This window comes from Trichoderma evansii (assembly GCF_050947405.1).
Source record: "Trichoderma evansii strain SZMC 28006 chromosome Unknown GGI43scaffold_6, whole genome shotgun sequence".
In the NCBI taxonomy this organism is placed as follows: domain Eukaryota; kingdom Fungi; phylum Ascomycota; class Sordariomycetes; order Hypocreales; family Hypocreaceae; genus Trichoderma; species Trichoderma evansii.
Window position 1 is genome coordinate 1,223,039 of NW_028145200.1, and position 26,810 is coordinate 1,249,848.

The 26,810-nt window shown below is 49.9% G+C and overlaps 7 protein-coding genes across 7 annotated transcripts; 3 read left to right on the forward strand and 4 right to left on the reverse strand.

Moving 5' to 3' along the window:
• Positions 1 to 185: 185 nt before the first annotated feature.
• GGI43DRAFT_401527 (uncharacterized protein) lies at positions 186 to 2,213 on the reverse strand. Its single transcript, XM_083205587.1, has one exon. It carries the CDS (start codon positions 2,199 to 2,201, stop codon positions 240 to 242), a length of 1,962 nt encoding a protein of 653 aa, XP_083062274.1. The 5' UTR covers positions 2,202 to 2,213; the 3' UTR covers positions 186 to 239.
• Positions 2,214 to 4,016: 1,803 nt separating this feature from the next.
• On the reverse strand, positions 4,017 to 6,226 carry GGI43DRAFT_401530 (S8 family peptidase). Its single transcript, XM_083205588.1, has 2 exons — positions 5,593 to 6,226; positions 4,017 to 5,530 (listed from the first exon to the last, which is right to left on the reverse strand). The coding sequence occupies exons 1-2, from the start codon at positions 5,956 to 5,958 to the stop codon at positions 4,280 to 4,282; spliced, it is 1,617 nt and encodes a 538-aa protein (XP_083062275.1). The 5' UTR covers positions 5,959 to 6,226; the 3' UTR covers positions 4,017 to 4,279.
• A 2,939-nt stretch (positions 6,227 to 9,165) lies between these two features.
• On the forward strand, positions 9,166 to 17,782 carry GGI43DRAFT_335705 (uncharacterized protein). Its single transcript, XM_083202049.1, has 5 exons — positions 9,166 to 12,008; positions 12,071 to 12,468; positions 12,542 to 13,019; positions 13,085 to 17,373; positions 17,432 to 17,782. Exons 1-5 carry the CDS (start codon positions 9,365 to 9,367, stop codon positions 17,465 to 17,467), a joined length of 7,845 nt encoding a protein of 2,614 aa, XP_083062276.1. The 5' UTR covers positions 9,166 to 9,364; the 3' UTR covers positions 17,468 to 17,782.
• On the reverse strand, positions 17,756 to 18,688 carry GGI43DRAFT_401537 (NADH:ubiquinone oxidoreductase subunit NDUFA3). Its single transcript, XM_083205589.1, has 3 exons — positions 18,490 to 18,688; positions 18,214 to 18,428; positions 17,756 to 18,050 (listed from the first exon to the last, which is right to left on the reverse strand). Exons 2-3 carry the CDS (start codon positions 18,395 to 18,397, stop codon positions 18,007 to 18,009), a joined length of 228 nt encoding a protein of 75 aa, XP_083062277.1. The 5' UTR covers positions 18,398 to 18,428; positions 18,490 to 18,688; the 3' UTR covers positions 17,756 to 18,006.
• A 26-nt stretch (positions 18,689 to 18,714) lies between these two features.
• GGI43DRAFT_335952 (dolichyl-diphosphooligosaccharide-protein glycotransferase) lies at positions 18,715 to 20,741 on the forward strand. The gene is made up of 4 exons (XM_083202050.1): positions 18,715 to 18,999; positions 19,113 to 19,223; positions 19,319 to 20,016; positions 20,084 to 20,741. The coding sequence occupies exons 1-4, from the start codon at positions 18,858 to 18,860 to the stop codon at positions 20,489 to 20,491; spliced, it is 1,359 nt and encodes a 452-aa protein (XP_083062278.1). The 5' UTR covers positions 18,715 to 18,857; the 3' UTR covers positions 20,492 to 20,741.
• A 1,841-nt stretch (positions 20,742 to 22,582) lies between these two features.
• On the forward strand, positions 22,583 to 24,902 carry GGI43DRAFT_382496 (transcription factor domain-containing protein; the record flags this gene model as incomplete). Its single annotated transcript, XM_083203252.1, has 5 exons — positions 22,583 to 23,248; positions 23,305 to 23,385; positions 23,440 to 24,023; positions 24,082 to 24,246; positions 24,302 to 24,902. 5 exons carry the CDS (start codon positions 22,583 to 22,585, stop codon positions 24,900 to 24,902), a joined length of 2,097 nt encoding a protein of 698 aa, XP_083062279.1.
• A 29-nt stretch (positions 24,903 to 24,931) lies between these two features.
• On the reverse strand, positions 24,932 to 26,736 carry GGI43DRAFT_335978 (enolase C-terminal domain-like protein). Its single transcript, XM_083202051.1, has 4 exons — positions 26,445 to 26,736; positions 25,614 to 26,391; positions 25,330 to 25,551; positions 24,932 to 25,262 (listed from the first exon to the last, which is right to left on the reverse strand). Exons 1-4 carry the CDS (start codon positions 26,539 to 26,541, stop codon positions 24,962 to 24,964), a joined length of 1,398 nt encoding a protein of 465 aa, XP_083062280.1. The 5' UTR covers positions 26,542 to 26,736; the 3' UTR covers positions 24,932 to 24,961.
• Between the last annotated feature and the right edge of the window lie 74 nt (positions 26,737 to 26,810).

The following is a 26,810-nucleotide window of genomic DNA, read 5'->3' on the forward strand; positions in this document are numbered from 1 at the left end:
GCACATAGAATTAAAAAACAAACTCTTGAGATGCTATCTAGTCTTTTCTAAAGTAATGTCACCGAGCCTGCTGATCTGACCAATCTATCATAACTAAGGTATTACTAACTGTTATTCTCACACCACAATGATAAATCATGCGCAACAAACCAGAAATAACTTATACTATGCACTGACTCCGTATAATCGACCTCATCTTCTCAACCCCGTGCCCGTATATTATTGCTTGCTTCCAAAATTTAGATAAAGGCAGCTGATAGACTATCGCTGCTCCGTCCCATCTGACTGCTCGCCGTCCTCTTGCGTCGACTGCTCAAGAATAAATCGACCATTCTTTTGCTTCCCATCACCTGCGCATCGAGCTCTCGCCGCCCCATATCGTCAATACCGGCATCAGCCTCAGATCTAGGCGTGCCATCTGATTTACATGACAACTCCTTCGTTTTCCATATCCCAGGCGAGCCGGTGTTGCTGACTCCAAACTGCCTCTCGAAAGCGGTTGTCAACCCGGGACTTGACTTGGCTGAAGCGTCATTGACCCGGAGACGTGTCCGTGACTGACGTTTAAGTCGCATTTCGTCGCTCATAGGAGAGCACGACTTGACAAGTGTGTTGAGAGAGCGCATTCGCGGCATCCCCAGTGGCGACTCAATATTGGTTGTGACACAAGTGTTGACGTTGGACACCGACGGTATGGTACGCAATTTACCTTTTGAGCCAACTGGTGATGAATCGTTGCTGCAAACAGTTTTAGATCGGGTTCCCATTGCCGGTGGTGAATTTTCGTTGGTAGCCGGAGGCTGAGAATACCAGGGATTCGCAAATTGAAACTTTGGTGCCTGTGACACTGTTGTCAAAACAGATGGACGATTATCTTTGTCTGCTGCAACCCTCAGTGGCAGGCCGGCATTTAATGCGTCTCGAGGCAAATCGTCTCCTTCAGGCTCAATCTCAGTCTTCTCCCTAACATGTTTAGAGGGGCGAGGGGAAGACGACGGCTCTTCGGGAAAGTCTGTTCTCAATGTGGTGGATGAAGTCTCCAGCTTAGACACGTTGGCGCTGAGCCATGTCTTCCACTCAATGGAGCTGGAAGAGGAAATTTCTCGAGCATGGCGATTCGAGAGCGAGAACGATGGCCTCTGTGTTTCAGCAGGGAGGAAGATGGTGGCATCGCCATGGCCTTTCTTCACCGGCGTTTTCTTTATTGATTTTGACGGAGATTTTAAGTAGTTGTTTTGGATGCAGTTTTTCTCACTAGAGTTGGAGTATATGCTCTCTGCATATGCCATTCGTTCGTCGTCATCGGATCCGTCTGTACTTGAGCGGCGCGTAGGGAGACTGAGTGCGGACAAAGAACCTAGATATTTGGTATTAGGCGTTTGAGATTGCTCACTGGCCTGGGTTGCCTTCATCGTGGCCTGTAGTGCGCGGCGATACGGACTTGTCGTACGGAAAAGGTGACATGTTGGACTGGCAAAGAAAGCCGAGCTCCGGCTGGAGATTAGTGATTTTGGCGGTTCAAGAGCCACTTGCGGTTCTGAAGCATCCTGGCTAGGGAAAGCCCTATGACCCCAATCATGGCCTTTGTTGAGGCAAGCATCGTGACTGAAGCTTTCCAGCAGTGAGCCTGTGGCTTTATGGCCTCTGATGGCATCACTAGCAGAAGCCGACGAAGAAGGCGAGACAGTAGTCTTTTCGGCGCGACCCTGAAAGACGTCATCCTCTTCTTGAACATGGCGAATAGTGTGAGTAGATCCTTCATACATGGCCCAACGAGGTTGGCGTCTTATTGTCGAGTTGCTCCGCGGCGAATCTACTTCAGCAAAATCCAAAGTTGCATGTTTCTCGCCTAACGATTGAGTTTGATGCTGTTTTGTTTCTTGCAGTCTTTTTATGAGAGCAGAGTACACACGCTGGCTGTTGACTATAGGATCTCTGTGCGATGAATTATCGAATGGGATGGAGACTTCGTTGCGAGATGAAGGCAATGTCTCCATATTAGCTTCAGGAAGGGATGCATATTGCCGGCTCCAGTTAGCCGACCTTGGTCGATGTGTAATTGTCGCCGCTGTGGAGTCTGTCCAGCTGGTAACTCTTGATTTGTCGTCGATTGTTAGGCTATGTTCTATTTCCACACTTCCGAAGCTGCCCTGTCGAGATTTGAGTTGTTGACTCGATGGCACCGCATGGAAAGAAGGCATCCGGGATGATACTTGATACATGGATGCTTCCCGAGATGACCGCGTTGGCACTGTTGACTGAGTACCATAGTAACTACTATCATTTGAATCCCGTTCCTGGGTACAATTTTCAATCTGGTTTACAGTTTGATCTGTAGACTTGGGACGGCCGAACAGCCCCTTGATCCTGCTCTTGAGCGACTTGGAGATCTTGCGAGCCGTAGTTCGCAATGTCGGCTGCTTTAAAGGAATGTTGTAGGGGTTACTAGAGCCGCAAGGAGATGCTGGAGAGAGCACTGTGGTATTATTGCTGCTGCTGCGAAGAGACTTGGGAAAACTCGTCACGTTCGAAACGTTCGAACTCTGTTTGTAGCTTGATCGAAAGAAACTAGAGGGCCGATTCTTGAGACGACCGAAACTCCCTGGTGGCTCATAGAATCCATTTTGTGCTAGCTGATCAAATGTTTCACAGTTGTTTCCAATATTTATTCGTGATATTGATCCTTCGCGGCCATGCGGGAGAAAAGCCATGGATTTTGGAGCCCTCAGTGACGGTCCGCCTGAACTCCAAAGGGGCTCATTCTCTTTTTTCGCAAATGATGAATATCGAGACGATGTTTGCCATCCATTGAACACATCGGAATGGTCGCTATTCTCTAACGAATATGTGGGCATTTTTGTCATTGAGGGTGCGTACATCGATTTCGATTTCCGTAGCCTTCCATTTAGTGACAATGATGTAGCTTTATCTTTTGGCTCCAAGGAATATTGTTGAGAGCCCACAGGACGCCGTGACAAGTTGCCTGTTGCCGGGATGCTTGCGCGAGCAGCCAATATCCTCCGAGGTTGAGCATTTGGACCAGCAAACCTCACACTCTGCTGTCGATGCAGGCGCGGCGACTTTCGCTCGTTATTATTCTGCGGCTGGGCTCGGTTGAAGGATAGAGTCGCAGCGATGTACGCGTCTCTTTCTACCGCCAACGGCTCGACGCTGGTGAGCTCATGAACTGCATTCCGGCCAATAGTGACGGATGATTTGCTCCTGCTTAAAGGGCGGCGATTCTGACTTCTGGCGCTGTTCTTGCGAAGCATTGCCGCTCTTATACGTTCAATGAGCTAGAAAGATGTTGCGTCTAAGGAGATGCTTTCGTTTCTGGCGACAAGGAGATGCTATAACAGACGAAGCGTGGCTGCAACTGATGATGCGTGCTGGGATAACGAGATAGACTGGCTATTTCAGAGGTTGAGATGCGAAAACATGACTGAAGTTGACTCTGTGAGTGATGCAGTTTTTGATATATATATCCATATCAATGGCCATGAGGAAGGAGGTGGTGAGGGAGTCTCGCCTCAGGCATCAGAAACATATATCATTGCTGAATGGGAGTGGCAGGAGCTTGAGACGCTACATCTTTCTTTTGTTCTTACCATAACTGAAGCGAATTTAGTTTGACAGCTGGCAAATTTTGGTAAAAAAGCAAAGAATTGAAGTAGCTAATAAGAGGGCAGATACTGTCAAAATTAGACACGAAGCTGTTGAAGTAGGGCTTGGAAGAATTTGGATAGATTAATTGCATCATAAAATACTTGGTAAGAGGCATTGAGGTTTTTGTTAATGGCTACGTTTTGTTTGTGTTGCTGGCTTTGTCATTTATATGTTGCGTCGCCTCACATGTAACTAGAGCCAGCTACAATAGGAACATTAACTGCGAACAGGGATTATGATTGGCAGCAAACTATGACTTTCTAACGTCGAGAGCATACATAGCCGTTAACGGCGTTTACAAGAAATGTTTCGCATGAATACAATGTCACGGTGCATGTCTAAACATTGAGTGCGTTAAAATGCAAATGTATTGATTATATGATACTCCTGTACAAGCATTCTGTCTGAAAAACGTAGGGCCGCGAAACAGTAGAATACGAAGCAAAGAGGAAAGCCGATACTAAAATCCGTGGCTTCGCGCCCAAAGTGCATGCCAATTACCCAAAAAACAAAGTCTCTCCTGGTCCCGTTCCATAACCCTTCGTACTCGATGTACTCATCGGCGCATTATGGCCATTACAAATAAAAAGAAATATATGCTTAATAAAGATTCTTACTCGGAAAGCTCAGAGATGAACTCGTCAATCTCCTCCTCGACGAGGTCGTGGATCTTCTTGGCGAACTTCTCGGCCTTGGAGCCAAAGCTCTTGGCACCCTTGACAATCTTGCCAGAAACAACCTCGAAGTCACCCTCGATGGCGTCCTCAAGCTCCTCAATGGAGGCAGGGAGCTTCTTGTTCTGCTTCTTGGGCTTGGCAGTGTAGCCACCAGCCTCGACGATCTTGGAGTAGTTGCTGCAGCCAGCACCGTTCCAGGCAAGCTTGTTGGGGGTGTCAGCGGGGATATCAGACAGGGTGCCAACGGTAGCAATGGAGATGAGGTCCTTCTTGAGCTTGTTGGGGGTGATGGGGGCAACAGCGAACTCAGAGTCGCCAGCGGGCTGGAGAGACAGGTAGTAGGCCAGGAGACCGGCAATGTGGGGAGAGGCCATGGAGGTACCAGAGATGGTGTTGACGGCATACTTGGAGCCGATCCAGGTGGACTGGATGCTCAAGCCGGGGGCGAAGATGTCAGTGCACTTTCCGTAGTTGGAGAAGTAAGCACGGCTGTCGTCCAGGGCAGAGGCACCGACGGTGACGGGCTCGGTGGCGGCAGCGGGAGAGTAGTTGCAGGCATCGGCATTGTCGTTACCGGCAGCGACGGCGAAGTGAACACCGGCCTTGACGGCAGCGTTGACGGCAGCGTCGAGGGCAGAGGTCTTGCCACCACCAAGAGACATGTTGGCGACTGAGCCCTTGAAGCCCTTTCGCTTGCCAGCCTTGGCCAGCTCAACCTGAGCCTTGTGAGAGAGGGCAGCGTACTCAACGCCCTTTACGACATCAGACATGGTGCCGGAGCCGTTAGATCGAAGGACCTTGACGGCGTAGACGTGGGCCTTCTTGGCAACACCGTACTTCTTACCAGCAACGGTACCAGAGCAGTGAGTGCCGTGGCCGTTACCATCCTCATCCTCATCACCGGCTGGGATGGTCTTGCCCCACTTGGCACGACCCTCGAAGTCGACGTGCTCAATGTTGGTACCAGTGTCAATGACATAGGCATCAACACCCTCACCACCGTCAGCAGTGTAGAGGTACTTGTTGAAGGTGCCGAAGCCCAGAGTGTCTCGGTGAGAGATACGGGCCAGACCCCAGGGAGCCTGCTTCTCGGTCTCGGGGTTGCAAGAGTCCTCAACGACGACACTCTCTTGTGAGTCGAGAGGAAGCATAGTGTGGACAATGGAGTCGCGCTCAATGTACTCGACCTGCAAATGATGGATTAGTCTCAATTGACCCAGTGGCGATGGAAAGGGTAGCGTGAACTTACATCCGGGTGGTTCCGGACCTGCTCGATGATGTCCTCGGCAAAGTGACCAGCATAGCCCTTGAAGTCACCAATCTTGAAGGTGTGCTTCAGGCCGTCAAAGGCCTCGTCAGCTCCAAAGATGCTGCTTCGCTTGCGAAGCTCAAGGCGCTGCTGCTCGCCTTCATCGTGGATGCTCTGGATCCAGTTGTGGTGCTTGTCGGCACCCTTCTCATCAACGTGGTCCTTGAATTTGATGATGTAGTTGTCCGGAATGGCGTTGGCCTCAATATTGCTGAGGACGGGAGCAGAGCTCTCGTGGATGGTGCCAACCTGGAATGAGCTGGCCTGGGCGACGGCCGCCACAGAGAGAGCGATAACGGACCTCATGGTGATGGTCCTGATGATGTGATGAATGAGGGAATACGGGAGTTGGTCAACCTGCGACAAACGACCAGAAGAGACGCAAACAAAGGTGACGGAAAGAATCAGGAAAACTCCAGCTTCCTCCTGCGAGATGGCAGATGAATGGGAGAAGATACAGCGATGGATGGATGGGAAAAAAGGATGATGGAGGAAGAGAAAGAAGGAAGATTGAGAGACGAGCGATGGCGCAGTAGATAAGGGCGGCTGGGACGAGGCTCCAGTGCTGCCTCAGCGCTCACGCCCGCGGTGACGCATCACTGGAGACGGGGGTGCTCAGGGCGTGACGGCGGCCCCAACAGAGTTTAGCGGCGTCGTCCGCGTCCAGGACCACTTCCCGGGGCGATGCGATAAGCCTGGCGCCAGGTCACTCAGCCTTGTACCTGGCCGCACCGCAGCCGCTGCCATTTGGCGGAGCTGAATACGCCCGGGTACTTGCAGTACATGCGACTGAGCACATTCGGTACTCGTTGCTACAGTGCCAATAGTGCAAGCTCACCCATGGCGCCTCCCGCCAAAAGCAAGGCAGACCCACCGTACGTCTGGCAATCTGCCTGTATCAGCTTAGAACAGGTACCGTTGACGCGTTTCCAGGGCCAAGTAAGGTCATGACGGAACAATGACTCTTCCGAAATGAGCCCTGGCGATGTCTTTCATGTGCTCGCCTTTCCGGCGGCAATGACGGCGAGTGAGACAGGCCAGCGTCGATACAAAGGGATGAGCGCTGCCTGCATAGGTGGTTCGGACCAGCGCATCACCGCCTGTCTCGCTATCTCTGGTGCCTTTGTGCCCAAAGGAACGAAGCTTCTTTGTACACTGAACCCGTGCTGACCACTGCCATTAGACTCCTGAGACGGGCTGGCCGGGGGAGCTGGCACTGTATGCGCGTGTGTCGTGTGCTGGCGCCGTGTACCTGCGGTAGCCCTCACACGACGCAAACGAAACGCAAACCACGGCCCAAAGGCGTAGGGATTGGATGGCGGATGGCATTTAGGGGGCGACCCTGAGCAGCCGATGTCTATCACTCACCTTTGCGTCCCTTTATCCATGCATCGTTGCTCCCCAGCTCCCTACCAGCCAGCTCTATTGCTACGATATCTGCGTGTTATACGAATCAGCCGGCCATCCATCCATCCAGCGCTATTACTGCGCTCTGCCCCATCTGCCTGCTAGCCCAGCTCGCCCTCCTTGCTCCCCCGGACGAGAGCCAGCTCAACAGACGATAAGCCCTGCATGGAGGCCACAGCGGTGCATCTGGGCCCATTTCCCCCGTCCCATAATGCGGGGATAGATGTGGCTCCGATTGGCCGCCACCAAGCCTTCTGATGCGCTGCGTCAAACAATCCTGGCTCGTGCGTCTTGTCACGAGTCTCGCGGCCTCTGCTCCAATCTCTCTCCATGCCCATTTGGGTCCATTTGGGGACGACTCGTGACGGCGGCCAGGGAGGTGCTATTTGCGAGAAGCTGGTCCAGTGATACCGTGCTGATCAACGTTATTTACAGGCGGCTGGGCTGGCGTGGCTGCATCCGGCTAGAGCCCGCCATGCACGAGATGCACTGTATAAGACGGAGATTTGGAACCAAGTACTGCCTGTACCTGAGCATTACTGTAGTACCAAGTACGGATGGTGCATGGGACTCCGTATCTATCCGCGATTACTGTACATTGGCTGGCACGCAAGCACCTTGGTAGATTCGCCTCCCTTTTATTACGGAGTTACTCGGTATTACCACGAATGCTACCGCATCAATGTCACGTGTTCGCTATCTACTTGGCGTTGTGATGCCTGCATGCTTGCACCCAATTCGCCGTCTAGGCGCTATTACTGTACTTGCAGGTCCCTTTGGTAAGTAAGTTGGTACTATTGATAGAGCGTGCAGCTATTTGCAGCTACTAGACACCTCCATCTGGACTAGGTAGCCAAACGCTGATGATGGCATCGAAAATGAATACAAAGGCAGACACAAGGCAGCAGAAAGGGAGCGTCGCTTGCGTGCTTATTCGCCAAGATGACCTCAAAAAGATGACACTGGCGCTCTTAGCAGGTACCAAGTACTACAAGTACTGTACAGTACTACGCCTAGCACCACTTTGAGACTCAGTACGAGTACGAAAAAGGTGAGGAATACATGACACAGTGAGCGTTGAGAACCAGCCCTTGGTCGTTTCAGCACGCTTCCATAGAATACTGCTAACAGTAGCACCACTCCATACAAGCCTGGTAGCGGCGATTCCTCCCTGAGTCCCTGTACATACACTGACTCCTGACTTCGTACTCGCCTGATTTACACCTGTTTGTACAAGCTCGCATCGCCAGCATAAATGCTCCTCCTAATCCATAACTTAAAGCAGCCCCTTTCCGTCTCTTCCAAATTCTAAACCGTATTCACGGCCCGGCTGCAGCCAGCGCCGCGATCGGCCGAGGATTCAACGTGCTTTGACTTCATCTCTTAAGCATTATTTTGTGCACCATCATATGAAGTGCAAATACGAGGTGCATACTCTGTAGAGCGAGCGCTCCACAAAACATTGCTCCTTTTCTTTCTCTCGACGGTTCGCAGCTGTGTTAGACGGAGTCTGTCTTTCTGTCTGTCCATAACACAGCTTCTGCCTGATACGACGGCCATCTTCACGTACTCTGCCGCTATACCTATCTAATGTCGAATACCAATGCCGTCTATTCTCATCACTAAACTCTGGTTTGATGTATGCTAAGCCTGATCTATGTAGCTGCCTGCCTATCTGTCTTTGAGCAATGTCTGCCTGGCAGCTGTATAAGCATGTAGGACTTCAAAGCCCAAATGTCATCGCTCGCTCATGGCTGGAGCCCCCTTATCTACCTACCAGCCACTCATCCCTGGGTCGCGATAAGCACTGGAGCTCACTGAAGCTCGCCTGCAGACGTTACTCCGTAGAGGGCCACTTAGCGGCTCACAGCGGGGCTGCCGCTCCTGTTGCCACATCCTCCCACTAGCCGCAGCGCCCGAACCTCAGCCACGGTCGAGGCTGACGGCGGATTGGCTGGCAGGCTCCAACCTCATCCAGAGCCCGGCAAGCAACCGTCGAGAGATCGCAAGATTCCCCCTAACATCCGAAACTGCCCTGCGAACTGAGCGTGTTCTGGTAGACTCCGCGAGCTGTTCATCATTCCTTCTTTTGGCCCCCTGGCTTGCGTTTGTTCCGCGACGCCCTGGCATTCCCTTGGGCCAGCTGACCGCCGTCCAAGAGCTTCATGCGCCCCGCGCCAGAGCTCCGAGCTACTTGCCCATCTTGTCCTTCAATGCCGTTGCGGATAGCTGACAGCCTGGACCCTTGACGGGCCCTGGAGGGAGGGCATACCTACTGGAATGAGAATTCGCCCACGACGGCATCATGTCGACACTTCCCACACGATACCGGTCGTCGACATCGGCGTCAACTTCGGCCAACACCAACCCGAAATACGTCCAAGTCCTGCAGACATTGCTCGATGATCTTACCCACGAACAGACACCTCGAAACGGCGATGGCTACCCCGATATCCCAAAGCTCGTCAAGGGCCTGCGAAACATTGCCCAGCTGATAGCTGCCCCTCCTGCGTCCATGAACCAAGATGCCTTTCGACTCGCGGGGGGCTTCGAGTGCGTGCTTGACGTGCTGCGTGGCTTTGCCGGCTACCATGACCCCCGGAAGCGGAGCCAGGCCGAGATGATGTCATTGTTCAAGCTGATTGGAGCTTTCTTGAGCGTCTTGTCAGCTGCATTTCGAGATCACTCTGGCAATAAGCGATTCTTCCGCTACAGAGTTGCGGGTGGTGGATGGGAAGCTTTGGAGCAGACTATTGCGAGCATTGGCCTGGGAGGCGCGGAACCTGATGTCTGGGTTAGCTGCCATGTCTTTGGCAAGCTTCTAGCTTTCTCGCTGGACGACGAAGCTTTAGATTTATTATGCCAATCTACCGCAAAAGCCTTACGATCGGAATCCGATGCCGACATCGAAAACGAAACCGAGACTAATAACACTAACCAGACTGATGCCCCTGAAAACGAAGTCGAAGATGGAGCTGACGAACAATGGGATCTTGTGCTTGCGCGCTCTGTTGGGAATATCGGACCAAGCGTGCGCGAGGTCGTCACTGCCACGACGATTATACGCCACCCAGAGCTCCTCAGAGCTGTCGTGAGCTTCTGGCGAGCTATCCCCAGGCCCGAGAATTCGCCGCCAAGTCCGACATCCCTAATTGTGCTGGAGACAATACTCAGCGCAGCATCAGTCTCGATATACAACCGTGCCGCGATCCATTCAACCGGCGTCCTTTCTCAATTTCTCGAGTCTGCCTTCTCCCCTCAGTCCAACCTGGCGCCGGCAGAACGCGAAATCGTGTTGACCCTATGTCGAAAGCTCATGTATCTTGGTGTGAACCAGCCTGCAGATGTCCAGTTCCTGTTGTCAGCACCAGGCCAAGAGGCAGCCAACTTTTTCCTAGAAATGACTTCCAAATACACCGGCCCTCCCTTTTTTCAGTTTGATCTATCGCTCTATGGCCATTCTTCGCTGGAGCTCCCTACATTGGGCCGTCCATTCCCTCCCCAGTCCTCGGCCGGATATACCTTTACGGCCTGGATACGGGTCGACTCTTTCGACCCAACCGCGCATACCACTATTTTTGGAGTCTTTGATTCCTCTCAAACTTGCTTTGTGCTTATGTATTTGGAACGAGATACCCACAATTTCATTCTCCAGACCTCAGTCTTTTCTAATAAACCCAGCGTGAGATTCAAGTCGGTAACGTTTCGTGAAAAGCAATGGTACCACATTGCCGTTGTTCATCGTCGACCAAAGACAATGTCCGCCAGTAAAGCATCTCTCTATGTAAATGGAGAGTTTGCTGAGCAGATTCGCTGCAATTACCCGCACATGCCTCCATTGGCCAATGGAAGCACAGAAACATTTGCCTCGTTCAACTCAAACCAAAACAAGCACAACCCCGTACAGGCATTCCTCGGAACTCCCCGCGATCTATCTAACCAGAGCGGCCCGGGCCTTGTCTTTTCAAGATGGTCATTAGCATCTGCGTATCTATTTGAAGATGTTCTTAGTGATGATTATATAGCGGTTCACCATGCACTTAGGCCGCGCTACCAAGGAAACTTCCAAGACGCTCTAGGCGGCTTCCAGACATATGAGGCGTCGGCTTTGCTGGGCTTGCGCAATGAGATTGTCCATTCCGGCCAGGACGAGAACTCTGATATTCTCAGGGCAGTGCGCGATAAAGCAAGCTCGCTTTTGCCCGAGTCAAAAATATTGCTTGGTATCCTCCCATCTGCTACCTTTCCGGAAAACGTGCAGTATATCGACACGGGAGTTCTCCGAGCACTCCCTCGCGCATCCACCCGCAACCTTTTCCGCATGTCAAGCAAGGAAGCATCTCCACTCGCCATCAACTGTGCGGTGCCAAGTCTCACGGATGCATTATTTAGAAGTCAGGGGATTGCTTCCTTTAGGGGTTCTCCAATCGTGGCTGTACCTTCATATTTTGATGAGAACCTTTGGCGTCTGGCCGGTTTCACTCCATTAGCCCTCAAACTTTTAGAAAAAGCCACAACTGTCGAGGAAACTGTTCATGCCATCGAGATCATGTTCCACTGCATTCACAAGAGCTGGAGAAACAGTGAGGCCATGGAGAGGGACAATGGATATAGCATCTTGGGAATGCTTTTGCGCTTCAAGATCGGATATGGTGGCTCTGGAACTACCAGCGATGCGCCGACATTTCGACTTTCGGTGTCTCCCGAAGAGCGTGAAAGCCTCGCATTCCGCATCCTAAGCCTGGTATTGGGGTTTGTCGGATATAACCATTCTGAACCCATTGAGTCTTTCATCATCAACCCCTTGGCATACCGCATCCTCCTCATCGACCTGGATATCTGGCGCAGAGCAGGGCCGCGCGTCCAGGAGCTCTATTATAAACAATTCGTGACTTTTGCCGTTAACAGTAAATATCATGATTTCAACAGTAGGAGGTTGATACGTATGAGTAAGTAACTCGATCGACTCTTCTTTCTAGTATTGGCAATGTTTCCTAACTTGTTGTTTTAGGAATTGTGAAACGACTATTAGATGCCATGAAAGGAGAAGCTATCTCCGAAGAGGTTGTTCCGCAGTTTATGGGAGCTTTCGAAGCCCTCGTTAGGTCCAATCTAAGTCAAGAAGTTATGAGATCCTTGTCACTTTTCATTACATACGCTTTCCATTTGCCTACTTCAATAGGCTCACGAACTCCACGATTATCCTTGACCACTTCAAGATCCAGCACACCTGGTCCCTTCAAGCGCGGGGCTGCGGATGGAAGTGATGGCAGTGGTCCGGGTAGTGGTACTAGAACCGTATCAAAAAAGCAAATTGGCACCAAGGTTCTTAGCCTTTATTCTAGGATTCTCTGCGAAAGGGGCAGCTTCAATAACATCAAAAAGTTTGCAAAGACGGTAACTAATAAGGTGAGGCAACCTGTTGCTATTTGAGAGCAATATGTGGACCAGGATTCAGCTGACAATATCTCTTTATTAACAGTGGCTACTGTATCTTCTTGCAGATGATGACCCTGAGACTGTCATTCATGGATGTAAAATCCTCGCTCGCCTTCTTGTTGTCCATGGGTCTGCTTATACATCAAAATTCGCTGGCAAATCTGGCGGGTTCACGATTATGGCAAATCGGTTGAAAAGATTTTGGGATCTTCCTCCTTTGTGGACGATATGCTTTTGCATATTGTTTGGACAGGACGTGGCTGATGTCAACGTGGATAGTAGGGCTGACTTCCATACTCTGGCTGAAAAGTTTGAGAAGCGCAAAGTTGTCTATCCAGAGTCCCTGGTTATCATCACATCCATGCTTCAACATGGCCTCAAAGATGTAATGAAGTACCAGGACGACCCAGATTCTCCAGCGACCAATCTTACACCATCTCACGCATTACCCAGACCGTCTTCGGCTTACGAGACAAGACCCAGAGCGAGTTCAGATCTTGTCAGAGGCCTGGAATCTAGGTGTAGGTTTCTTCCTCCTCTTTCAGATAAAACCTTTGTTGATTTTGTTTCTGACCAAAATTCACAGCGACAATGTCCCGAGACAGAGTGGGTGCACACGCCGGATTCCTTCAAAATGCTATCCAGGTTTTGCAGGATCTCTACGAACGGTCTGCTGAATTCAAAGAGTTTGCTCTGTCATCTGAGTGGATTCGTTTGCTTTTGGCAGCTCTCTATCCAATCATCGTTAGCGCCGATGCAGTCACACCAGACGTGGAGTTGAACTCTCGAGATTCTGCCCTGACGTTTGAAGGCAGCGACGTTATCATTAGGCCTATGGGTGGTAGTTCCATGCCAGCACCTATCGTTAGAACAACCAACATCGACCTTGTGCCATCACCACAGTCAACGCCGCCAAAAGGAACGCCTCTAAGAAGAGCATCGTCCTTTGTCCTCCTGACTGCCCAGAAAACCGTTCAAGAGCCAAAACCCTCTTCTCCTTTAGCAAAGCCTTTGCTTCAGCAGCAAAAGATTATTAGTGGCAGTCTCGGTAATGCTATTGTAGATGGGGTGACGGATTTGGTTCTGTGTGTTTTCACGGATCAAATATTCGTCCGCAAAGAGTTTTCAGGTTTTGGTCTCTTCACTAAGATGCCTCCTGGTTTCCAAGAACACCAGGCGTATTTTGAGTCATATGTTTTGAAGAAGGCCATTTCTGAGGTGACAAACAAGATCCAGACGAAGGGCCAGGGAATATGCGAGCCCAGGATTTTGACAAACCTTGGCCGGCTTTGTTCTCACCTCTGCGAAGCAATCTTTGAAGGCTGGTTTTTGAATGGCGCAGAAGCCATGATCGATTTTAATGGCATGTTGCTGGAATTTCTGCAACGGCCCGAGATTGCGGCTTTGAAAAGCGTTCGTTTGTGCACCCAAGCCATATCAACGATTCGTAGCTGCCTATTGCGAACGATTCTGCTCAAGCTTTCAGACTTGGACAATCGACAAACGTTTGAGTCAGAGGCCAAAGAATTCATGGACAAGCTAGCATACTGGCAAATGTCTATTCTGGATTGCTTGGGGGCTGACGATGAATACCTAAAGCTATTCTGGTACCAACTTTATACAAAACTCATTGACGATAAGCCATCGGTTCGTACCGCTGCCGCCAATTTCCTTCGCATCATTCTGGTACAAAAGCCCGAAGAATCAGTCACTTTGATGCGTTGGTCTTCTGCACCGGAGCAGCGACAGATTGTTCGCGAGTTTCAGAAACTGACAGAAATCGACGACGAAGCATTCGTTCTTTGGGTGGATAAACACAGGCCAGCGTTGGATATGCTCTTTTTCGGCGGTATGGCAAGGACCTGGGAAGATTTTGTCAGCGCAGAGAATCATCGCACATTTGAGTCTGCGAAATCACGTCTCAATAAGCGTAAAGACAAGCTAAAAATCTGGAATTCAGAGGCAGTTGCAGCGGAGCAAACTCTTCTCAGCCATGAAATTGGTAACAGCGCTTGGATGAAGAGTATCTACACTACTGAGTATTTCAAATACCAGCGCCTGATGCAAGATCAGCAAGACGACTTGGCCTTCCTCGCGGCAGGCTATAGAAAAATGGAACGGGATCTACAGCGGCCTGGAGCAGTATTTAGTATGTCGACAGCACCGAAGTGGAAGTTAGATCGTACAGAGGGACGAAACCGTATGCGCCTGCGACTCCTCCCCGACTATCCTGTGGGAGAGGACAAATATCAGCCGAAAGCGAAAGGAAGCCAGTCGGCGGGTGGTACAACTCCTACGACTGGATCCGCGTTGAGCACGACGCCAGTTTCACGGGGTCGAGCAGCCTCAGCAAGCCGGCCGCCAACGCGGGGCGGCACCATGTTGGATGGTGCCAATGACAGCGATTTGACATTAACTATGGAGCCTGAAGTAACGTCAGAGAACCCTGACCCCGGACTCACAGCGGAGGACGATTTTGAGCTTATTGATGATCCCAATGAGCGAAACGAGGGCGATGAGAACTTTGAAGATAAAAATCGCAAGGTCAGGCGGCGTCTAGAACATGGCGACCAGATACAGGCTGCGTTCAACATCTCCCGGGTTACAGGTCTCGAGGCATGTGAAGGCCTTTTGATCGTAGGAAAGGACGCACTCTATATCATGGATAATGTGTTTCAGTGCGCCAATGGCGATATTGTGAATGTATGGCAAGCACCGCCAGAGGAACGCGATCCATTCACTCAAGTCGTAACGGGTGCGAAGACGCTTGAAAAAAGACAAAACGCTGGTGGCCGTGAACAGGAGTCGAGGCATTGGAGATGGCAAGATGTCATCAGTATCTCAAAACGTCGATTCCTTTTCCGAGATGTTGCTATCGAAATCTTCTTCACTGATGGCCGAAGCTATCTATTTACCAACATCTCTACCGCGGTCAGAGATAACTTGTTTGCCAAGATGCTCAACAAAGCACCACACACCAGCGCGGCGCATGCGCTTCCCAACCCGGAAGATGCGTGGCGGTTCGACATGCTCAAGGGATTCGAGGACTCTCCACAAGGCTTGGGATCAAGGCTGGGAACTCTATTCAATGCATCACCATGGACTTCCATCATGAAACGTTGGCAGAGAGGTGAAATCTCCAATTTCCACTATCTAATGGTGGTCAATACCATGGCTGGACGGACCTTTAACGATTTGACCCAATATCCCGTGTTCCCGTGGATTCTCGCCGATTATACTAGCGAGGATCTTGATCTGGAAGATCCGAGAACATTCCGTGACTTGTCAAAGCCCATGGGTGCCCAAACCCCCAACCGCATTCAGGGCTTCATTGACACCTTCAGTGCCCTCGAAGAGATTGGACAGCCTCCGTTCCATTATGGCACTCATTATTCGTCTGCCATGATTGTATCCTCATACCTCATCAGACTGCCGCCTTTTGTACAATCTTACCTGCTCGTCCAAGGAGATAGTTTTGATCACGCAGACCGTCTGTTCTCGTCGATTGGCGATGCGTGGACTTCGGCATCGTGCAACAACAAAACTGACGTTAGAGAGCTGATCCCCGAGTTCTTTTGTCTTCCTGAATTTTTGACAAATATCAACGGCTACGATTTTGGACGTCGCCAGAGCAATGGAACCCAAGTCAATAACGTTGACCTTCCTCCGTGGGCCAAGGGTGACCCTAAAATCTTTATTGCTAAGCATCGCGAAGCACTTGAGAGCCCATATGTGAGCGAGAACTTGCATCAGTGGATTGATTTGGTATTTGGATTCAAACAGCGGGGCGAAGCGGCTGTGGAAAATCTCAACGTTTTCCATAACCTCTCATATGCGGGCTCGGTCGACCTGGACCAGATTACGGATTCTAACGAAAGGGCTATATCTGCCGGTGTCATTCACAATTTCGGTCAAACGCCACACCAAGTGTTCCAGAAGCCGCATCCACCGCGAGAACAGATGAAATCACCTCTCAAGCGTCTGGATACAGCCATTTTCTCCTTGTCATGCCTGCCGAATCCGCTGTTGGAGAGCCACGAGAGGGTTTCGTCGCTTATTTACGCGCCAAAACTGGACCGCCTGCTGTGTGCTTCACCATTCCGTCTCAACCTCCCGCCATATGACAAATATTTGGAATGGGGATATGCGGATAACAGTATTCGTTTCTTCTTTGCTGACAATCGAAGACCAGCGGGTCTGTTTGAAAATCTCCACATTGGCCAGATTTCTTGCGCTTCTTTTGCCGACTCCAAGACACTCATCACTGCTGGAGAGGATTGTGTGATTTCAGTACATGCTCTGCATACGGTGCCGGGAAAATCTGTGGAGTTATTCCTCAAATCGAGCTTATTCGGTCACAAGACTCCAGTGACTGCGATTGCAGTGGGCAAAGCCTTTAGTACCTTTGTCACAGCTTCATCGGATGGCCAGGCTTTCCTGTGGGATCTCAACCAGCTCTCATTCATTCGGAAGCTGCCTCTTGTGCGTCACGTGGAGTGTGCGCAAATCCATAATGTATCTGGCGATATCATGCTGTGCTCAGGACCCAACGTGATCTTATACTCTCTCAACGGCGCCCTCATTTTGGAACAAAACGTATGCTTAGACTCTGAAGACTACGTCCACTCCTGTGCTTTTTACGAAGGCGCAGGCAATGAGTGGCTTGAGAACTATCTTATTTTTACGGGACATCGTGGAGGCATCGTCAATGTGTGGCGCAAGAGCATGGCAAGAGGAAAGTGGACTTTGGAGCTGTTGCGACGCCTGGACCACATAGATTATAATAGCGAAAAGGGGGAGAATACGGCGGCGGGAATGACATGTATCAGCCCTATGCCAACTTGTCTCTACACCGGGGATGATGATGGGCGAGTAGTAAGTTATTACCTCCTAGAAAACTTTTCTGTTGCTTTACTAACAAGGCGTGCTACAGTATGAGTGGAATTTTGCGGGTAGCAGAGACAGGTAGAGCCTGAGTTTGCCCCGCCGAACATCTGTGAGGACTACGTATCGCACCATCTCGCGATAGGTACGAACCAATGAATGATTTGTATGGAGTAGCAATGTTTATTTTTAGAAGGGGAAAAGGGGAGAGGATTCGGTTTTGCTTTTGTGTGTGAGGGAAATTTGTGAGCGTAGCAAGCGGAAGTCAGCATAAATTATAGATTCTACAAAAAAAGGCGTGCTTTCAAAAGTTGGACAATATATGCATAGTGGAGAGAAAATAGCTTTGGATCGGTACAAGGTAGAAAAAGAAGCAGAAAAAGCGTTGTAATTTGCATCAATTGTTGAATTTAGAGTATATCATCCCCTGCTCTGCCCTGATTTTCGGACTCTAAGGCCTCTCTCCTATGTCTTCTTTACATTGTGAATAACGCCGTGGTTGTGAGTATATACAGGAACCTGCTATTTGCGATTCCAGCTCTTCTCTTCCTTTCATGACTTTGATGCAAATTTCCTGACTCGGAAATTCGATATTTTTTTGTGTATCCTTGTTTCGCAACATGTTTAGTCGTCGTAGCCTGTCAGCTGTTTGCGAGCGCCGTTGGGGACTATTTATGATCTCTGGTTAGCTCTTCTCTCCCATATTTGACTCTCTTTACAGCTCTTCGCTCCTCCTCTCTTCCGCCTCATCTAAATCATCCTCCAAAATCGAGAGCATTCCTTCATTGGCTTGCAATTGCGTCCATTCGAAGTGGTGGAGAAAAAACGTACCGGGATAGGTGACGGGAATAGGCGCAGGGTCGACATCGCCGAGCATGTGGCGGATGGGAGGAACAATGGGCATCAGGATAGGGCCGGCGGCACCGACAACGACGGACCAGAAGAAGGCGGGTCGCTCGCGGGCAGCCCAGCTGCAGTACTTGAGGGGCGTTGACCAGAAGAGGGGAGCAGACATGGTGAAGCTGTTGCGCGAGAAAGAGAGAAGGCGATCAATTGGTTAGCTGGAGGTTCAGGGTCTGTAGAGCGGTGAGGGGAGCTGCGTCGTACTGTGGCTCAGACGGGAGTCTGCGGGATCTTGAGGGATTGCGATATTAGAGCAAAGCTGCGGTTCGGGTGACAAACATGAGGTTTCGTCGTGATGCTCTTCCGGCGCCCCGGCAGAACCTCGGGATAGCGGGCCGTTTTTTTAGTGCTCCCAGAGCAGAGCAGAGCTCTAGTGGTGATTAGTGGCAGAGATACATGTGGCATGTACCGCCTGCAAGTGACGAACGAAGCGGCTCCACAGCGGGTGGGCGAGGCTACGTATCCCCAAAGGCACAGCTTCCCATATCGGGAGCTTGAAGGTGTCCTCCCACTCCAAACCTGCAACTCTCACCACCCCAGCAAAACCGTCTAATTGGTGTCTCTTGTTCGCGATGTGGTCGATTCTGAGCGTGGCTGCGCTCGTCTACGCAGCGGCCGTTTCGGCGGCCAGCACGGCGGGCAATCGCTTGCTGGTGGTGCTGGACGATGTTGCTGAGAAGGACTTGTACAGCCAGTTTCTTGGCGATCTTACAGGTGCGTATCTGCGCAATGCTGCACCACATGTTTGATATATGCTCTTTTTTGCTTTTATACAACAATTGAGAGACCAAATTAGCTGACTTTGATATTTACTACGTCTTTTATAGCTCGAGGCTATGATGTTTCGTATGAGACGCCGCGGAGCGAGGGATTGTCGCTCTTCCATCTGGGAGAGAGGAAATACGACCACCTGTTGTTTCTGCCTTCCAAGGTCAAGGGTATGTTTTATGCCAGCCTGCGCATCTACTTGCAGAGCTGCATCCAATGCTTTTGCGCAATTATCCCAATGGCCGACTGACACTCGTTTACACAGGCCTGGGGCCAAACCTGACTCCCAACCATCTCGTCAACTTTGTCAACGCCGACGGAAACATCCTCGTTGCGCAGACTTCCACTGTGCCTTCATCCACCTCCATCGTCGGTTTCCTCTCAGAGCTCGAAATCACCCTCCCTGTTGAGCGCACTGGCACCGTCATCGACCACTTCAACTACGACGCTCATTCCGCTACCGAATCCCACGACGTCCTCGTTGTCGATGCGCTTACCAATGTTCGCCCCGGTTTGAAGGAATACTTTGAGATTAACGGTGGCGTTGTTGCTTTCCCCCACGCTGTTGGCCATATTCTCGGCTCTGGTCCTCTGCTTACACCTGTCGTTCGCGCCCCCGCCACTGCATACAGCTACAACCCCAAGGAGCAGGCCGAGGTTCTTGATGCTGATGATTTGTTCGCTGCCGGCCAGCAACTATCGCTTCTGTCAGTCTTCCAGGCGCGCAACTCTGCTCGCGTGACGGTTCTGGGATCCGCCGAGCTGCTGCAGAACAAGTGGTTCGAGGCCGTCGTTGGCAAGCCCGGTGGAATGAGCTTTAGGACCGATAACCAGGAGTTTGCTAAGAGAGTATCCGGCTGGGCATTCCAGGAGATTGGTGTTGTGCGAGTCAACAGTATTGAGCACAAGCTGCAGGACTCGGATGAGCTTAACCCTGGTCTTTACCGTATCAAGAGCGATGTGGTAAGTTATACATGAAAAAGCCCATATTGCATATTGTCTCTGATGTTTTTTTTCTTTACCTTTCTAGTCTTACAACATCTCTCTGTCCGAGTGGAGCTGGGACAAATGGGTTCCCTTTACCCTTCCTCAGGGTGATCTTCTCCAGCTCGAATTCTCCATGCTTTCGCCCTTCCACCGCCTGAACTTGGCTCGCAGACGCACCACTGACGATGCTGCCGTGTATGGCGTCTCCTTCACCCTCCCCGACCAGCATGGCATTTTCAACTTCAAGGTCAACTACAAGCGCTCTTTCCTCACCAACGTCGAGGAGAAGAACACAGTCAGCGTCCGCCACTTTGCTCACGATGAGTGGCCTCGCAGCTTTGTCATCTCCGGCGCCTGGCCCTGGATCTCTGGCATTGGCGCGACCGTATCTGGCTTTGTTGGATTCTGCGCAATCTGGATGTACAGCAAGCCTGTTGGCAAGAAGAACTGAAGGGAGGAGACAAAGATGAAGGAAATGAAGAGAATTTTTTAAGGAGCACAAGACTCGAAGCAAGCAAGGGTGTTGTAGATTTTTTTGTTTATGTACGATTTGCATCTGGCGGGCCAAGTAATACCCACCCATGGATGGCACATGATATCAGCCGGGCTGGGAAGATCTTTACGATTAGAGTAGAGACCATTAAAAGCAAAAGAAAGACGAGCTGAATAGAATTTTACGCTTTGAAGAAATCTCACTTGATGGCACCGTGCAGTAGTATTGTGTGTATATGTATTCTTGTCTTTCAGTGTATATAACCTTATTCATTCAGCTATCTACACTTGCTGGATGCCCTTAACGGCTACTGGCCGCATCCTCCTCCTTTGTATCCTTGACATATAAAGAAAATAACAAACAAAGTGAAGTAGCCCACCCTCAGATTAGCTCTCTTAATGTTCTCACCGGCAACTCGCAGCCAAGGTTTGTCACACCTACTGCTGTTGTCTGCAAATTTGGCTTTTTGGACCTTGAATCATCACCAGGTGGTTTCACTTTGTTCATGCGAAAACAAGAAAAAGATGCCGGCTCCCCCTTTACCCCCCGAATCACCAAACCAGCCATTCGACCAAAGTAGGAATACATCTTAGGTTGGTTGAAGCCCAGCCTGCTCCGATTGAAAACTATATCCCACTAGGGAGAAGAAAATCACGAGTCTCTGTTAAACCTTCGATCTAGATGGGGCTAGAAGGAGGGAAAGAGACTTCTCTGGGTGCAAAGTGTCGGTCATTGCGGCTACTGCGAGGAACAGCCAACAAAGAGGATTCCTACAAAGAAACGCAGAAAGGTAGAATAGTGCAAAGGGGTAAAGGGTGAAATCGGTGCTCGCTCAGATCTCTGTTCTTGTGATGTGGACACTTGCCAATGAGAAAAGACGAATCTTTCTTCAAGGCTTTTCCTTAAAAGGATGTGAAGAGATATCATCAGCGCAAGCACTTGCGGAGGCCTAATTCGCGAGGGGGAGGCACTGAGGGGCAGAGAAGAAGAGGAGGATGGAGGTGGGTTTACGGTTTGAAGAGCATTTTTGAGGCGAGGTGCTATGAGACGGAGGGAGAAGAAAGATAGCACGGGCTGGTTTGATGAAGCGAGTGAGGAGGAGAGAGAGAGAGAAGTTGGGCTGGTGCTTTGCTGAGGGAGGAGGCAGGTCAGTCGTTGGAAGAGATCGCAGACTACTCGGTAGAACTGCTTAGCAAAGAAAAAGAGTGTGGAAGAAGAAGATCTCGCTGTGCGAGTTGGTTGATGTGAAGCAAGAAGAAGAAGATGAAGCTCGAGGGCAGAAGCTCGAGATCTTTATACCTGAGAATGAAAAGAATTTCGGATTCCGGGGCGGCTCATTGTTCCGGCAGCTGTTCAATGGAGAAACACAAAAGAAAACATTAAAGACTTTTCGTTTGTTGTGTGCCAGCTGGCGCAGTTGTCCAGAATCTTGAACGAAGCGTTGTTGAGAATGTTTGCCAGATGTCAGGCAAAAAAAGGTGAAAGAAAGGCGAGGTTGAAGCCAGGCGCGCTTGGAGTTTAGACGCGCTGGCGGTTTATGGGGCTTTTAGCGCTAGTGGAGGGGGGGATTTGGGGGCCTGTAGGTGCTTGGCTGCAGGGGTTTGTTGGATCTGCTGCCGGTAGAAGCGATGGAATTTGATACATGTAATTTAGTATCGATTGCGTGTGAATGCCGGCGATTTCTTAAGTGCTTGAATTCAAAATAAGGTGTTGTATTAGTGATTAGTTATTTGTCTATAGAGCAAATAATACTACCCTAGCAGTATTACTATTGAAAAATAGTTCTTTTTTGAGAGAGCCTGGGATGGCAGTTAGTCAGCAGTGGCCAGCACTCACCGGCGCCGTCTGGTTTCTTGAACGATGACATTTACTGTTAGACTAAACCATTCAACGGCTCTCTAATAATTCTCATTTGAAATGCTAGAGTCTTTATAATTGGTCCAAGTCTGTTTGGCAATATCTGGAAGCCTCAGCTCCATCTGGTCGTGAATCTTTAACGAAGCTTCTATCCCCCCTTCGGTCAAATCGAGCGCTCTCCACCAAAGAAGCATGGCTCATTCACACTCAGACGAACAGACCCCACCATCATCCACGGCTGCTTTATCCATCAGCAGAAAGAAGAAACGCGCTTCCAAGGCCTGTTCGTGTTGTCGGGCTCGCAAGATTCGCTGCGATGTGCTCAAAACTGGCGTTCCGTGCACTAAATGTCAGCTCGATGGCTTCGACTGTCTGGTCCAGGCACGCAAGAAGAGGCGTGGCAAGAATGAGCTTGCAAAAGAGCCTCCATCGCTGAGCGATGAACTGAGGATTAGCGATGCAACCAGGCCACCGGCGATGCCTCGATCGATCCCGCAGCATGCCATGCTTCACCAAGTTCCGCATTATCCCTTCTTTCGCAGCTTTGCCCCTGACAGCCAGTCCTCTCTACTGGTAGTCTCTCAAGATGAGCATGATGTCTCGGGGGCCATTCGGCATTCTAGGCTGGATGAGGATGACATTCAGTATCTAAAACGAAAAGGCGCTCTCAGCTTGCCTCCAAAGAGAGTGATGGACGAGTTTGTGTCGAATTATTTCCAGCTCTTTCATCCATTCTTCCCCATTATCGACAAATCTAGCTTTCTGGAAGGCTATTATAGAAACAATCGTAACGCTACACTTCATTCACACGGCATCAGTCTGTTGCTTCTCCAAGCCATCATATTCACGGCTAGTGCGGTATGTTAATCACTTATTATTGTAAGATGTTTTGCTCATTGTGACGTGGTTATTAGACGGTGCCTACAAGCACATTGAGAGACGCTGGATTCACGTCGCGTAAAGACGCGAGAAATCAGTTGCACAAAAGAGCGCGAGTATGTTTTCCATACTTGCAGTATTTTAATGGATGATTAGACTCACCTTTTTAGTACTTATACGAATTTGATTTTGAATCAGATGACATTACCAACATTCAAGCCCTTCTACTGATGAGCCACTACTATCCGTCCATGGTTGAGCAGAAGCACACTTGGTTTTGGGTACATCAAGCTATCAGCCTCTCGCAAGGGCTAGGATTACATCGCAGTGCTGGTCAAGAGCCGCAACACAAGCTTTGGGCCAGAATATGGTGGGCATGCCTCGTCAGAGACCGACTCACTACACTGGGCACGGGACGTCCTATGCACATTAACAGTCTGGACTGTACGGTTCCTATGCTTACGATTGATGATCTTAAAGAGGATGGGGATAGCGAAGATGATCGAACGGTAAAAGAATTCTTTATTGAGTTTGTCAAACTTTGCCAGTACATGGAGGGAGTGTTGTCGCTTCCTCATAACATAGCGACAGCAGCTGGATCACTTCCCGAACAGATACGCCTCTGTGAAGAAACTCTCCAACATTGGCGTCTCAACTTGGTGCCGAGTGCGAGGTTACACGAGGAAAATAGCAGGGATTTTGACAAGCGAGGCATCTGCACTCTATACAGGGCTCTTTTACACCTGATTTACAAGTAAGATTACATGACTCTTGGTTGTATCACCTCCTTGGCATCTAACTTGTTATAAAAGCATTGTCATCATCGCCCTCCACAAGTCACACCAGGTTCTGGACGAAAGTCGCCCCAGTGGCGCACAACTACCTCTACCGAAAGTCCAGGCAGCTGCTGAGGATTCAACGCGACTGGCCGTCGAGCTCGTGAGACTGGACCTTGTCAAATATTGCCCTACAATATGGTAATTGTAATCTTTCTTCCAAGCTGCGAGCAATTTTGTGCTAATATTATTACAGCGTGACGGCTATTTTGCCGCCACTCATTGTTCATCTTCTTATGATGCGATCTTCGCCAGGTTCATCCGGTAAACAGCCTCATATCGATCGATTCAACAAATCCATGGTGCTGTTAGAACAACTTGGCGATATTTATTGGCACGCGAGCTTCTACCATGACTTTTTCAAGCTTGCAGCGTCTCATTCTCAAGGATCACCAGCACACGCCAACGGAACTGAGCAAGATCCTCTTGTTGCATTTTTCAATGACCATATGCCTGCAAAGCAACCTGCAAGCAAGGCGGCAGAGCTTTTTAGCCAAGCCCCAAACTGGAGACGCCCACCTATGGCGAATAATTCTGAAAGCAATCCTATCAATCCTACTACCACAAATCAAGATGATGGTGCTGCCGGCCATTCAATACCCATTACTACTGCTGATATTGAAGCTGGACTTTTGGCAACGGCACCGACGTTACAAACTACTTCTATAGTATATGAGGCTGACCCTGGCGACTTGGAACTTGGAGATGCTGCAATATCTGATGCTGCCAATCTGCAACTGTTTGAAGATTGGCTGGATGAATTTGGCTATTTTCAGAACGTCTTTCAATCTGCTTGAGCAATATCTTTCTATTCAAATACCCCGCATATTATTTCTTATCTGTACAAAATGTGTAATTATATCTTTGGTTCGTTTATAATCGCCTGTCCCTGTTCACTCTTCCAGAAGCTACCTGAAGGATATGTGTACTGTTCAATCGCATCAGATGTATACTCTACGCTATATCCTGGCTCGTTTGGTGTGACGAAATGGCCGTCCTTTGTCTGACAGGGGTTTGTCAAGACTTCACGGAACGAGTTAATGTGCTCTAGCAGACTCTTTTCTCCCGCTACGCATAAGTAGTTTATTAGAGCAAGGTGCTGGGTGTATTCGTTGAGGCCAATGCCTCCGCTGTGGGGCACAATTGGGACATTGAATCTGTCATTTTGATTAGATGTGTGAACGAGGGACTTGATTGGTATGTGACTTATATCTTATGGCTTACTTCTTTGCCATCAGCAGAACGGCCATGACTTCGTTAACACCGCCCAGTCTGCATGCGTCGATTTGGCAATAGTCGATTGATCCAGCCTGGAGCAGCTGTTTGAACATGACGCGGTTTTGGCAGTGCTCGCCGGTAGCTACGCCAACTCCATGTGGCTTTAAGGCCTTTCTGATCTCGGCGTGACCAAGAATGTCATCAGGCGAAGTGGGCTCTTCGATGAAGCTGAAAGAGGCAGTCCATATTAATATGCTTGCTTATTATAACATTGGTAGTATGGAACTTACAGTGGCTTATACTTGACTAGATGCAGCATGTACTCGATTGCATCTGGTACGCTCCACACCTGATTGGCGTCAACCATGAGCATGCGGTCGTACCCAATGGTATCACGAGCGATCTGCAGTCGGCGGATGTCGTCTTCGAGGTTGCCGCCAACTTTGAACTTGAACTTGTCCATGCCAAGAGCAAGATTCGACTTGATTAACTGCACCATCTTTTCATCAGAAAAGCCCAACCAGCCCGCCTGCGTTGTGTATGCCGGCACAGCTTTACTAATACGAGCCTCTTCCAGTCGTGCAGCCTTGGTCTTTTCTTGTTCACGCAGCAGCGTAATGGCTTCTTCAGGAGTGATGGCATCGACGATATACCGGAAATCAATGCAGTTGACAAATTCTTCTGGAGTCATGTCGGCGACAATCTTCCAGACTGGCTTATTCAGATATCGGCCCCAGAGATCCCAGACGGCATTGACGCACGTGCTGAGACCGAGATGAATGACACCCTTTTCGGGGCCGACCCAACGGAGCTGTGAGTCGGATACGAGATGCCGCCAGGTTTGGCCCATGTTTTCTGTTAGTTCAGCGAGCGTCTTTCCGACGAGGCGCTCGGCAATCATCTCAGCTGCGGCTGTGCATAAGTTGTTACCGCGACCAATGGTGAATGCGAAACCATGGCCTTGTAGATCTGTGTTGGTTTTGAGAACGATGTATGCGGCACTGTAATTGGGGCCTGGGTTCATGGCATCTGAGCCAGAGAGATCCAGGCTGGTGGGGAATCTCAAGTCTGTTTCTAATGAGATTTTTTGAACCCTATGTGTACTGCTGAGATATTCTTACCATGAGCTTCAAATCCTGTGATCTTGACCTCTGAAGCTGTTGAGCGAGAGCCCACAAACTCTCTGCTGGTGGTGGTGTCTGTCCGTGAGGGAGCCATTGTGATTTTTACTAGCGGTATCGAACTACAGTTGCAAAAAGATGAAGAAAGTAAACAAAAATAGCTGGGTCTCTGTAATTATTATAATCTCACACATTTTACCATCGATGGAGAGCTACGCTGTGATATACGGTTGAGCTATCGCTTCTATAACATGGAAGCATCCAATCATGGCGCTTTCGCCGGTAGTTCGGCTACTTGAAAGACCCGGCGGCAGAAGCTGCATTTTGGTTCTCGGAGAAATTATCAGTAGTTCGTTTGTTGGCGAT

What these genes read in the sequence shown, in the direction of transcription:
- GGI43DRAFT_401527 (XM_083205587.1), bottom strand. Translation starts at nt 2,201, where the DNA reads ATGCCTTCTTTCCATGCGGTGCCATCGAGTCAACAACTCAAATCTCGA.
- GGI43DRAFT_401530 (XM_083205588.1), bottom strand. Translation starts at nt 5,958, where the DNA reads ATGAGGTCCGTTATCGCTCTCTCTGTGGCGGCCGTCGCCCAGGCCAGC. An exon ending in AGGTCCGGAACCACCCGGAT is followed by an intron (nt 5,531 to 5,592) that starts GTAAGTTCACGC and finishes CATCATTTGCAG; the next exon opens with GTCGAGTACATTGAGCGCGA.
- GGI43DRAFT_335705 (XM_083202049.1), top strand. Translation starts at nt 9,365, where the DNA reads ATGTCGACACTTCCCACACGATACCGGTCGTCGACATCGGCGTCAACT. An exon ending in CAAAGACGGTAACTAATAAG is followed by an intron (nt 12,469 to 12,541) that starts GTGAGGCAACCT and finishes CTTTATTAACAG; the next exon opens with TGGCTACTGTATCTTCTTGC. An exon ending in CAGAGGCCTGGAATCTAGGT is followed by an intron (nt 13,020 to 13,084) that starts GTAGGTTTCTTC and finishes CAAAATTCACAG; the next exon opens with CGACAATGTCCCGAGACAGA.
- GGI43DRAFT_401537 (XM_083205589.1), bottom strand. Translation starts at nt 18,397, where the DNA reads ATGTCTGCTCCCCTCTTCTGGTCAACGCCCCTCAAGTACTGCAGCTGG. An exon ending in TATTCCCGTCACCTATCCCG is followed by an intron (nt 18,051 to 18,213) that starts GTACGTTTTTTC and finishes GATCATAAATAG; the next exon opens with TCCCCAACGGCGCTCGCAAA.
- GGI43DRAFT_335952 (XM_083202050.1), top strand. Translation starts at nt 18,858, where the DNA reads ATGTGGTCGATTCTGAGCGTGGCTGCGCTCGTCTACGCAGCGGCCGTT. An exon ending in GTTTCTTGGCGATCTTACAG is followed by an intron (nt 19,000 to 19,112) that starts GTGCGTATCTGC and finishes CGTCTTTTATAG; the next exon opens with CTCGAGGCTATGATGTTTCG. An exon ending in ACCGTATCAAGAGCGATGTG is followed by an intron (nt 20,017 to 20,083) that starts GTAAGTTATACA and finishes TTACCTTTCTAG; the next exon opens with TCTTACAACATCTCTCTGTC.
- GGI43DRAFT_335978 (XM_083202051.1), bottom strand. Translation starts at nt 26,541, where the DNA reads ATGGCTCCCTCACGGACAGACACCACCACCAGCAGAGAGTTTGTGGGC. An exon ending in CACAGGATTTGAAGCTCATG is followed by an intron (nt 26,392 to 26,444) that starts GTAAGAATATCT and finishes CATTAGAAACAG; the next exon opens with ACTTGAGATTCCCCACCAGC. An exon ending in GTTCTGCTGATGGCAAAGAA is followed by an intron (nt 25,263 to 25,329) that starts GTAAGCCATAAG and finishes TCAAAATGACAG; the next exon opens with ATTCAATGTCCCAATTGTGC.